At 39.2% G+C, this 12376-nt stretch overlaps 1 protein-coding gene across 20 annotated transcripts in view; it reads left to right on the top strand.

Annotated features, from left to right (window-relative positions):
* The window catches only part of LOC143040246 (tyrosine-protein kinase Src64B-like), a 580796-nt gene that overhangs the window by 442280 nt on the left and 126140 nt on the right, over nucleotides 1-12376 (top strand). For 14 of the 20 annotated variants that reach the window (XM_076210988.1, XM_076210989.1, XM_076210992.1 and 11 more), the window contains 3 exons: nucleotides 9773-9922; nucleotides 10055-10135; nucleotides 10973-11014. In XM_076210988.1, the coding sequence (XP_076067103.1) occupies nucleotides 9773-9922; nucleotides 10055-10135; nucleotides 10973-11014 (273 nt within the window). Of the gene's footprint in view, nucleotides 1-9467; nucleotides 9554-9772; nucleotides 9923-10054; nucleotides 10136-10972; nucleotides 11015-12376 lie in introns of all 20 variants that reach the window. The other 6 variants (XM_076211000.1, XM_076210999.1, XM_076211002.1 and 3 more) reach the window with 5 other exon arrangements.

The following is a 12376-nucleotide window of genomic DNA, read 5'->3' as shown; positions in this document are numbered from 1 at the left end:
GGTAAACATAGAATATCAGGGCAACATAAAATTTGTACAAAGGAAGTAAAAAAAACTTAGCTTGGAAAGGGACCTAGGAGTAACTATCAGCAATGACATGTCTCCAGACAAACATGTTAACAAAATAGAGAAACCTACAATTTACTAACATCAATAAAGGTGGCCTTTAACTACTTGGATGAGGAAATGGTTAAAGAAAATATTAGTCACACTGATAAGACCAAGATTGGAGTATACTGTGACACTATGGACACCCAACACAAAAAATGATGTAAAGAAATTAGAAAGAATCCAATGAGCAATGACAAAGATGGCACCAACACTTTCAAAATTGACATACAAACAAAGATTGTCCAAACTGGAACTACCAAATCTGGAACAAAGAAGAGAAAGAGGAGATCTACTGGCCATTTACAGAATCATGAAAGGCATGGAAGTCCTTGACAAAGAAGACTTATTATAGTAGTGGGATAAAAGAAAAATAAGAGGACCTGAAAAGAAACTCAAAAAGGACAGATATAGAAGAGAACTGGAAAAAAAAAAAAAAAAATCCCATACAGAGTGGTGGATGTCTGGAACAAATTGGAGGAAATGGTAGTATGTGCAAAAACCATACAAGAATTAAAGAACAAATTAGATGCTGAAAGATACAAAGACAGGTCACTACAAGCATAGCTCCCTTCCCATAAAATACAACTAGGTAAATACACACACACACACACACACACTCTCTCTCTTTCACTCTCTCACTCGCTCTCATATTCTGGGTAACACAATGTGATTTTATTCAACTAGGAGAGGCGAGTTGACTCCAGTATTTAGGAAAAGGGTTCTTGATTGAAACCTATTGAGTCTGAGGAAGGGGAGGGGCTTCTCCCTCCCTCGTCACCAGCCGAATGGAATAGTATGGTGTATCCTGGAATGAATGTGATGATGTATTTCACAATGACAAAGGGGTTAATCCTTCCTGGGTTTCATGAATGCAGCCAGCGGTGTGCAGCAGGAAATGGGGTGGGGGGGTCCCGACCCTTCCTGGTTCCTTTTTTCAGGAAGTGGAAAAAGAAAAACTAAGATTGTTTGGGAAGAAATGCAGCAGCTGGTAAAATATATTTTACACAATAATCTGACCCAAGTCTCTATACTTCCCATGGGCTGCTTCATATCATGGTTAATGAGATATAGATTTTTTTTTCCCATTGTTAGGGTTTTTGTTAAGGCTAAATTCATGTTAACATATGTATTGTCACCCGCCTCTGTCCTCTCCCTCTTTATATATATATATATATATATATATATATATATATTTATATATATATATATATATATATATATATTCAGGGTTTCCATCATCTTCATCTTTTGCTTACCTTACCTTTCTCTCTCATTCACACACACACACACACCGTGATAGAGAGGACTAGTTAAAGTGGGACAGAGGAAAAACAAGAGGACATGCAATGAAACTCAAAAAGGATAACTACAGAAGAGACCTGAAAAAGAACAGCTTCCCACACAGTGATAGATATATGGAATAAATTGGATGAAGAAATAGTGTGTGCAAGCACAATACAAGAATTTAAGAACAAACTTGATCTTGCGAGATACAAAAACAGGTCAACACGAGCATAGCTCCCCTTCCTGTATAATACAACTAGGTAAATACACACAAAGATCAATGAAAGTGGCCTTTGACTGTATGCATGAAGAAATGGTAAAGAAAATAGTGGTCACACTAATAGGACCTAAACTAGAGTATGCTGCAACACTATGGGCACCTAGCACAAAAAGAAAACATAAGAAAATTAGAATTCAAAGAGCAGCATAAAAAATAGCACCTACACTATCAAATTTGACATACAAACAAAAATTGGAGAAATTATATCTATCAACACTGGAACAGAGAAGAGAAAGAGGTGATTTGTAGACCATTTACAGAATTATGAAAGGGATGGAAATTCTTGATAAAGACAACTTGTTAAGATGACACGAAAAAAAGCTAGAGAAAGACAGTTACAGAAGAGATTTGAAAAAGAATAGCTTCCCACATAGAGTGATTGATGTCTGGAACAAACTAAATGGAGAAACAGTGAGTGCCAAAACTATACAAGATTTTAAGAATAAACTGGATGTAGAGAGATGCGAAAACTGATCACCACAAGCATAGCTCTCGTCCTGTAAAATACAACTAGGTAAATACACACACAAAGAGTGTAGTGATGCTAAAGATAGAAGTGACAAAGCCTGGAAAAGATGGAAAAAAGAAAAAAAAAAAAAAAAGACTAAATGGCAAACATACATCAAATTGAGAAATGAATATGTTGATATACATAGAGAGGAAAAAGAAACTATGAAAAAGGTATAATAGACAAATGCAAAGATCAACCCAAACTATTTTACAGATATGTAAATGACAAACTAAAAGGTATACATGACATAGTGAAACTGTGTGAAGGAAACAAAGAATATATAGATGATGTAGAAAAGGCTGAAGTAATGATCAGGCATTTTAGGTCTGTATTTACAATTGAAAGCCCACAAATTTAGGATGAAGGACAGTAAGAATGATCCCCTAAAATGAAAGAAATGATGGTGACACAGGAAGAAATAAGGGTCCAAATAAAGAATCTTTATGTCAGAAAGTCATATGGGCCCGATGGAATAGTGGACTGGATATTGAAAGAATGTATAGATAAACTTAACAGACAAAATACACAAGATAATTGACTTCTCCCTCGAAGAAGAAAAGTACTACAGGATTGGAAAAATGCAAATATGTACCAATATATAAAGGAGGAGACAAAGAAAACCCAACAAATTATAGACCGGTATCCCTTACAAACACAATAGCAAAATATGCAATAAAGTTATCAAAAAAATTGATTAAACACTTTGAAGAGAACAATATACTAAACCCTAAACAATTTGGATTTAGAAGTGGAAGATCATGTACTACAAACTTAATATACTTTTACTCAAGATTGATAAAAATAATACGAGAAAGAGACAGAAGGGCAGATTGTGCTTTCTTTGACTTACAAAAGGTTTTTGACAAAGTACCACACAAAAAGCTACTAAGGAAAATTTAAACAATAGGTGGAATACAAAGAAATTTATTGGAATGGATGAAAGATTTCTTGAACAGAAGAAAAATGAGGGTGGTACTTTGAGACAAGAACTCAAATTGGAAAGATATGTTAAGTGGAGTCCCCCAAGGATCTGTATTGGCTCCAATAATGTTTGCGATTTATATAAATGACATGGATGAAGGCGTTGAATGTTATATGAGCTTCTTTGCAGATGATGCAAAACTATTAAAGAGAAGGTTGCAGATCTTTTCAAGAAGACCTGGATAAAGTCTGGAAATGGAGGCAAAAGAGTGAAATGAATTTTAACATTCAGAAATGCAGTATAATGGAATTTGGAAAAAAGCAAAAATAGAATCTTGTGTTTATATAAAATTGGTACAAAGGAAGTAAAAAAATAAACTTGGAAAGGGACCTACAAGTAACTATCTCCTACGACATGACACCAGACAAACATGTTGACAAATTCATTGGAGAAACTTTTAATTTATTAAGATCAATGGAAGTGCCCTTTGACTACATGGATGAAAACATGGTAAAGAAAATACTAGTTACACTAGTAAGACCAAAATTGGAATACGCAGCATCTCTATGGACACCTAGTACAAAAAACAAAACAAAGAAACTAGAAAGAATTCAAAGAGCAACAATTTAGAATTTGACATACGAACAAAGATTGGACAAACTAAATTTACCAACCCTAGAACAAAGAAGAGAAAGAGGTGATTTGATAACCATTTACAGAATTATGAAAGGTATGGAAATTCTTGATAAGGATGACCTACTAAAATGGGACAGATGAGCTACAAGAGGACATGAGAAGAAACTTAAGGACAGTTACAGAAGAGATCTGAAAAAGAATAGCTTCTCACACTGAGTAATAGATATCTGGAACAAACTGAAAGAGGAAACGGTAAGTGCTAAAACTGTACATGACTTTAAGAATAAACTGGATGTGGAAAGATACAACAGCAGGGTCACTGCGAGCATAGCTCTCCTCCCCCAAGATACAACTAGGTAAATACACACACACACACACATATGAAGAAAGACTGATAAAATTGGAGTTACCGATTCTGGAACAGAGGAGAGAAAGAGGTAACTTGTTGACCATCTATAGAATTATGAAGGGCATGGAAGTTCTTGACAGAGAAGACTTGCTAAATTGGGATAGGAGAAACACAAGACATGCAAAGAAGCTTAAAAAGGACAGTTATAGAAGAGACCTGAAAAAGAACATCTTTCCCCATAGAGTGGTAGATGTTTGGAACACACTGGATGAAAAAATGGTGTGTGCAAAAACAATACAAGAATTTAAGAGCAAACTGAATATGGAGAGATACAAAGACAGGACACCATGAGCTTAGCTCCCCTTCTCACAAGATACAACTGGGTAAATATACACACACACATATGAACAAAGAGTGTCCAAACTGGAACTACCAATCCTGGAACAAACAAGAGAAAGAGGAGATCTAGTGGCCATTTACAGAATCATGAAGGGCATGGAAATCCTTGACAGAGAAGATTTATTAAAGTGAAATAAAAGAAAAACAAGACATGAAAAGAAACTCAAAAGGGATAGTTATAAAAAAGATCTGAAAAAGAATAGTTTGACACACAGAATGGAGGATGCCAGGAACAAATTGGAATAAGCAACGGTGTGTGCAAAAACCATACAAGAATTTAAGAACAAACTAGATGCTGAGAGATACAAAGACGGGTGACTGTTATCTGCCCCAACAGTGCAAGCTCGTTGGGAAAATGTAACGGCTTCAGCTGCAGCCACTTAGGGCTGCCTGGAGTAGGTTCCTCACCATCTTCCTGATTCAGATTTGACAAACCTCCTCTAACTCTTGGGTGGGGAAACCCTTTGTGACTGATATCCAATTTCCCCAATTAGCTTTCCATCCTCCTCCACCTCCTCGTCCTTTTCTTCCTCTTCATCTTCCATCTTTCCGTCGTTCCCCTCTTTCTCTTCCTCTTCATATTCCTCCTCTTCCTCTTCATATTCCTCCTCTTCCTCATCCTCCTTTCTCACCTGCTGCTGCTCCTCCTCCTCCGTGTCCCTCTCCTCCCCCTCTCCCTCCAACCATCTGTGCATCCTTCCCCTCCTCTTTCCCTCCCCTCCTCTTTCCCTCCCCTCCTCTTTCCCTCCCCTTCCTCCTCCTCTCCCTCCAACCATCTCCTCCTGCACATCCTTCCCCTCCTCTTTCCCTCCCCTTCCTCCTCCTCTTCCTCATTCTCCTCCCTCTCTCTCCTCCTTCTCTCTTTTCTCATCCCACTCCTCCCTTTTTCTACTTTATCTCCCCCCTCCCCTTACCTTCCTCCCTCTACTTCTCCTAATCTCCCTTCTCTTCCTGCCTCTACTCCTCATATCCCTCTTCCTCTTCTCATTCCTCCCTCCTCCCTCCTCCCTCTATTCCTGTTTCCTGTCTCCTCTCTCTCCTTTCTCTCTCTCTCTCTCTCTCTCTCTCTCTCTCTCTCCTATCTCTCTCTCTCCTATCTCTCTCGCTCTCCTATCTCTCGCTCTCCTATCTCTCTCGCTCTCCTATCTCTCCTCTCTCTCTCTCCTCTCTCTCTCCTCTCTCTCTCTCTCTCTCTCTCTCTCTCTCCTCTCTCTCTCTCTCTCCTCTCTCTCTCTCTCCCTCTCTCTCTCTCACTCACTCACTCACTCACTCACTCACTCACTCTACCCTCTCACTCATCCCCTCCCCTTCCTTCACATGCCCATGCTACCATCTTCACTCATTCATGTAATCTCATTCCCCCCCCCCAAATTTCTCTTGTGACATCTTATCCATTGTGTGTGTGTGCATGTATTCTGATGTTATTGATAGTGATTGTATTGTTAATGATGCTAGTAATAGTAAAAAAGCTAATGGTGATCATAGGCTCGCATGGCATTCAAGTGGTTGTGTAAATTTATTCAAAAGTGTACGTTTATGTCCAGGTGAAGCAGCCATGGGGGGGGGGGCAGTTTTGTTCATCCAGGTGCCCTGCCGCCAGTGCTACTCAATGCTTCCAAGACCAAGATTCCCACAATCTTAACCCCCCTCCCTCCCTCACCCTCCTCTCTCTCTCTCTCTCTCTCTCTCTCTCTCTCTCTCTCTTCCTCTCTCTCTCTCTCTCTCCTCCTCTCTCTCTCCTCTCTTCCTCCCTCTCTCTCTCTCCTCTCTCTCCTCTCTCTCCTCTCTCTCTCTCTCTCTCTCTCTCTCTCTCTCTCTCTCTCTCTCTCTCTCTCTCTCTCTCTCTCTCTCTCTCTCTCTCTCTCTCTCTCTCTCTCTCTCTCTCTCTCCCCCCCCCTCTCCTCCCTTTCTCCCCTCCCCCCACTTGGGATATTGATGTATTTGTTACGCAGTTGATATAAGGTTCTAATGAAATCCCCAAGAATCACTCCCATTCTTCCTCCTGTCCTTCCTCTTTCCCTCCCTTCCTTCTACATCCCTGCCTCTTTCACCCTCCTCCCCCCTCTACATCCTTCCTTCTCTCCCTCCTTCCCATTTCTTCCCTCCCTCTCCCTCCATCCCTCCATCCCTCCCTTCATCCCTCCCTCCATCTTTCCCATCTTCACTCGTCTTCCCTCTGTCATTCCATGTGTCTTTCCTTCACTCCTTTACTCACTCCTTCCTTTCTCCTTCCTTCTCTCCCTCCTTCCCTCTCTCCCTCCTTCCCTCTCTTCTTCTCTTTTTTCTTTACCCTCCTTCCCTCCCCCTTCCTTCTCACTTTCTTTCTCCCTCCTTTCCCTCTCTTCTTCCTTCTTTCCCTTCTTTTCTTCCTCTCTCCCCCTTCTCTTCCTCTCTCCCCCTTCTCTTCCACCCTCTCTCCTTCTATCTCTTCCTCCCCCTCCCTCCCTTTTTCCCCCATCTCTCCCTCTCTTCTTCACTCTCAGCTTCCTTCTCCCCTCTCTCTCCTTCCCTCTCTCTTCTCCATTCTCCTTCCTTCTCATCTTGCTCTTCTTCCATTTTTCCTCTCTTCTCTCCCGCAGTCTCCCTTCCTTTCCCTTTCTTCTCTCTCCCCATCTCACTTCCTTTCCCTTTCTTTCCCTTCCTTTCCCTTCCTCTCCCTTCTTTTCCCTTTCTTCTCCCTTGCCCCTTTCTTCTCTCTCCCTCCCTTGTCCCTTTCTTCTCTCTCCCTCCCTTACTCCCTCCCTCCCTCCCTCCCTCCCTCCTTCTCTTCCTCCCTCCTTCCCTTCCTCCCTCCCTCCCCTCCCTCCCTCTCCTCTCACCCCTCCATCTCTCTCCTCCCTCCCTCTCCCTCTCCTCCCCTCCCTCCCTCCCTCCCTCCCTCCCCTCCTCCCTCTCCCTCCCTCCCTCTCTCTCTCTCTCCTCTCTCTCTCTCTCTCTCTCTCTCTATCTCTCTCTCTCTCTCCTCTCTCTCTCTCTCTCTCTCTCTCTCTCTCTCTCTCCCTCCTCTCTCTCCCTCCCTCTTGCTGTCTCCCTCCTCTCTCTCCCTCCCCCCCCCCCCCCTCTCTCTCCCCCCCCCCCCTCTCTCTCTCTCTCTCTCTCTCTCTCTCTCTCTCTCTCTCTCTCTCTCTCTCTCTCTCTCTCTCTCTCTCTCTCTCTCTCTCTCTCTCTCTCCTTCCCTCCCTTTCTCTCCCTCTTTCCCCCTCTCTGTCTCCCTCTATCTCCCTCTCCCCCTCTCTTCCCTCCCCCCTCCCCACTCCCCTATATATATATATATATATATATATATCAATACACACACATTTCTTCTATATTTAGATATGCACAGTTACCCTTCTTACAGTAGATCAGTTTGCCCCTGTTGTCTGAATGTACATTCGGCCTTCAATTTAATGGACCCTCATTTAACAGATTTCAGAAGCAACAGACAAAATCCGAAGCAGTAGATATGTTGAATTGATTATATATCCTGCCCATTGATAGTGTACATGTCTTTTTAATTGTCATATTACAGGTTTTAGTTAAATTTTGTGTTTGATATCAGACTGAATTACACTTCCCCACTAGTTTGTATGTTAAGTCAAGGTATGAGTGTACTATTTCTTCTTCCATGTTAGTCCATGGATCAGCACATCAGTATGGAAAACTGTATTTCCTGTTGACCTCTTAGACACTGTGTCTTTTTTACTTTTATTCTGTCATTTGTGTTTTCCTCTTTTGTCATTCTAAGAATTCTTTGTCAGTTTTGTTGTGTTCCTTTCATAGTCTTAAATTCTGTTATCATATCACCATTCTTTTAATGTTGGCAGTTTTGATATATGTTGTCTCAGCTTGAATTTATGCAGTCAGTGTTTTAGGAACTTTAGTGACATCCCTGTGGATAGAAGATTTATACTGTAAAGTATTTTTTAATTATTGGAGACTAGTTTTCATTAAGAAAAAGTGCTGATTATATTTAACTTCTGCCTCTCATTTGTTCTGTCACAATCTTTCCTTTTCCATTTCAATGACTCCACCTTTATTGGCAAAATTTTGTTCCCAAGAATAGAAGTGGTTTATAGTTGACAAAATACAGTACTATTTTATTTCTGCTTTTGTGAACTAGGTGAGAAATAATTTTAATACTGTTATTTGTTTGTGTGTGAATGAGTAAGTGAAGATGGCAGGTCATGTCTTTTGTCTTAAGTTTGCCTGAATTCTTTTATGTTCACCCTTCATTGATCCATTACTACCTTCACACAAAATCTCTCTTTGGAGCCCACTTTTTGTCATGCATTTCCACTTCCAGACCCCCCTATGTCATGATCTTAAGTTTGAATTATTTCCAGGTTCATTACATGACTTCCCATTTGTCATATTTTTATTCAGTCATTTAGATTTATTGACCCCTAAATAGATTTAGTTATTGCTCTTTTATGCAGTAGGAAGGTTTCCCATGAATGGAGTAGATTAAAGTTCATCTCTTAGCAAGATTAAGTCTGCACTATACCTTAGAAAAGAAAATATGAGTTAGTCTTTGAAACGAGTATTTATTATTTCCCATATAAGGGGGAAAGGGCCTTTTGGTATATGTACAGTATGTTTATCATCCAACTTTTAAGGTTCTCTCCCCCCGCTTTGCTAATTCATATGTATTTTGTACACCTGATACCAAGTCGTTGTTTTAAAGATTTTATACTGTATTTTTTGATATTGTAAAGAGTACATGTTTCCTCTTTTTTTCCACATAAGAATTAATTATTCATCTATTACCATCATTTATGTTAATAATCATTGCTTTTGTAAATTTTGACTAAATTTATATTTTTGGCTGAAAGTAAATTTCTTACAGTATGATGAGGGTTGTGGTTAGTTTTCATGTAATTTTTCTGACAAACCTCATTTTTCATAGTAGAATTGTTTGTGGTAGTTTTTTCAGTGTTGTATAGACAAAAAAATTATCAGTTGTCCTGATACTAATAGTCTACTCTTTTTATAGCTAAGCAGCCGTAGAACAGTAACGAATTGTGTTTACCAACTGATGACGGGTCTGAGCATCACAGGAGAAAATGATACGGCCTAAGGGTGACCTTTATTTTCATTTTGTTTTTGCTGCTGCATCCTAAATTTTATGCTTCCCTGTGTGCAGACAGGTCTCATTTCTCTCCTTCTCCTATAGATTCAGCCAGATGAAAGGCCTGCACTAGCTAGCTGATCTTTACTTAACACATCTCGTCTGCTTCCCCCTCACTCCTCTGTGCCTTTGCTTGCTTCTAGCTTTCAAGCAAGCTTACTCTCTTACAGGTAAAATGGATGGGAATGTATCTATGACACCACCTCATGGAGTTGGTGCTGGTGGAAACCCCCGCTATTACCCTGACCCTTCGAGGTCACGGCATGCATTCAACTCCCAACAGCACGGGGTGGATGTCATACGCTCAAACTCGGGACAAGGTTGGTGGCTTTGCAGGGAGTTCCAGTACTCAAGATAATGTTTTGGTTCATTTTTATGGATTTGATTTTCATAGTTATGACACACTGCTCCAGGTGAAGGCATTTCAAACTATTGTGTTGTTTGTTTTCAAGGAATGGCAGGCCAGGGCTGGTCCAACATGTCGCAAGGGCACCAAGGCCACCAGGGCCACCAAAGAGTGCGCAAGGAATCGGGTAGGATTTTTTTTTTTTTTAATATGTGTAAAAATATATAATTTTAAAGTACTTTTTATATAGTACCATTTGGTATTTTATATTGCATGAAAAATTTCTCCAACAGGACATTTGTTATGTGGTGTTGCTTTGGGAAATAAATGTACTGAACATTAACACTTCACTGACTCAAATACTGGTGCTGTACCCTAAAAATGGTCAGGATTGGCATGAGTACTTGCAAAGAGGTAGTTAGAGGGAGAGAAAGGACTTAGGATAGCCATCAAGTTTGTAATAGCAAAACAAGTGTCCTACCTTTTTATTCTGGTTTATGTATTTTGTCATCAATGTTTTGTTTGTTTGATTTTGCTGAGCATGTAATAGTTGAGGTGAATTTTCTCCCCCACCAAGATGTGCAACATAGCAGATTATGCAAAAGAACAGCTATAAGAGTCTGTGTTATTGTTTTTGCCTTAGTAGTAGTATTTTTCCAGCCAATAGTTACTTTTTTTTTTACAATACTATAAAGCACTAACCACATGTATTCATGTTCTTAATTTTTTTTCATATGTTTTAATGGATATCAGTGTAAGCATGTTTACACAAATTGGTTTGGGAATCAGAAGTCAGTTTGTTCAAACAATGCATGATTCTTTTTTGTGCATATGTATGAGAAATATAGATTCTGTTAACTGGGATGTGGGTGCACACTTCCTAACAATACTGATGAAGTGGGAACAGATTGTTTTAATACTGGATTTGCATGTAGGACATGTCATTGGCAGAACATAAAACTTTATTTAGTTTATCTTAAAATTGGGACTAAGTAATTTCATCTTTAACAAATTTCCATGACAGATATCTGTAGGGGAAAATATATTGCTCTTCAAATGCATGAAGGTAAATATGCTTTTTATATTTTTGTTTTTCTCTTATGTAGTATAGTACAGTACTTTGGTATGTTTTCTTCTCGTCATTACTCTGTTTTTCATATGGATTTGCTTCAATGATGACATTTAAGTAGAGTTGACTTTTATTATAAATGTTTTTAATGTTGTATATAATATGATTTGATATTTCTCAAAAATAAACTTTGGAGTTTATATATTTTCCTTAATCTATGTGTAGTATAAGTTTTGCATTTTCACTATACTGAAGTAACTGGAATGAGGTGAAAGTATGAAGTCGGATGATGGTTTGTAAGTTTGAAGCTAGTATAATTAAATATGAATATGGAATCCATGACAATTGGAAATAAGGAAAATGTGAGGCATATGAAAAATATGAAGGGGTGTATGTGGGTTATAGAGAATGTACAAAATTAGTCTCTGTATAATGGGAGTACACCTATATTTTTTCATCCGTCAATCAATCTAACACCCTAGTTCTCTCTGGGAAGAGACCAACAGCCCCTAAAAAGAAGCCAGTCAATGGTTTAAATCATAATTCATTCTCTGAAAGAGTGAGTATAGGACAGTATAGTAGAAAATGAAAAAAAATTAGGAAGTTGAAGTACTATGAAGGAGCCATTTGGTCTGTTATAGAAACCAGATACTGTGCCTCAGAGCAGAGGTGCTTTGAATGTTGGTTGTGGAGATTACTAAAGTCTATATGGGAAATATCCCTCACTCCTTGCTGATTCCCAGCAGTGACTGTCACCTGGCTCAACTGGTCAAGTGCATAGGGCAAAGATAACAATTTCGGCTGCAGCTCTGCACCTCTTAGTGTAGGCTCCTTACCTTATATATTGGAAAGGATGGACAGAAAAATAATTGTTTTTAGATATTTTAGCATTTTGATAGATATAGGAAGAGAAATTGGTCATTGGTGGAAGAATGAAAATCAGTTGAAACACTAAAGATTGTATAGGTAGGTTAGAAAGATAACAATAATTCAAGACTTTAGTGGGCATGGTTCAGAGAATAGTGAAAAATCATACTGCTGCGTGGAAGCAAACTGTAGACAAGGGAACCAGCTCCAGCTTACAACTTTATAGCAGTTGAGTGTATTACTTTGGTAATAGATTATATATGATTTCAAAAGCGGGACTAAATTGTGGGGAAAGGATGTATCATCTAGGCCAAAAGTTGTGGGGAAAGGATGTATCATAAACAACATTGAGTTCAAGGCAAAGTTTGATGAATGGAGATAGATTGAGCCTATATACTACAACTAGGTATATATAACTATATAAAACACACATACATACTTGTGCATACAGACTTGGTTGTTGGTACAGTTAGTTCTTGGCTACTAGAGAGT

Source organism: Oratosquilla oratoria, chromosome 28 (assembly GCF_046742065.1).
Source record: "Oratosquilla oratoria isolate Oo_2021 chromosome 28, ASM4674206v1, whole genome shotgun sequence".
In the NCBI taxonomy this organism is placed as follows: domain Eukaryota; kingdom Metazoa; phylum Arthropoda; class Malacostraca; order Stomatopoda; family Squillidae; genus Oratosquilla; species Oratosquilla oratoria.
This window is presented reverse-complemented; position numbering and strand designations above follow the sequence as displayed.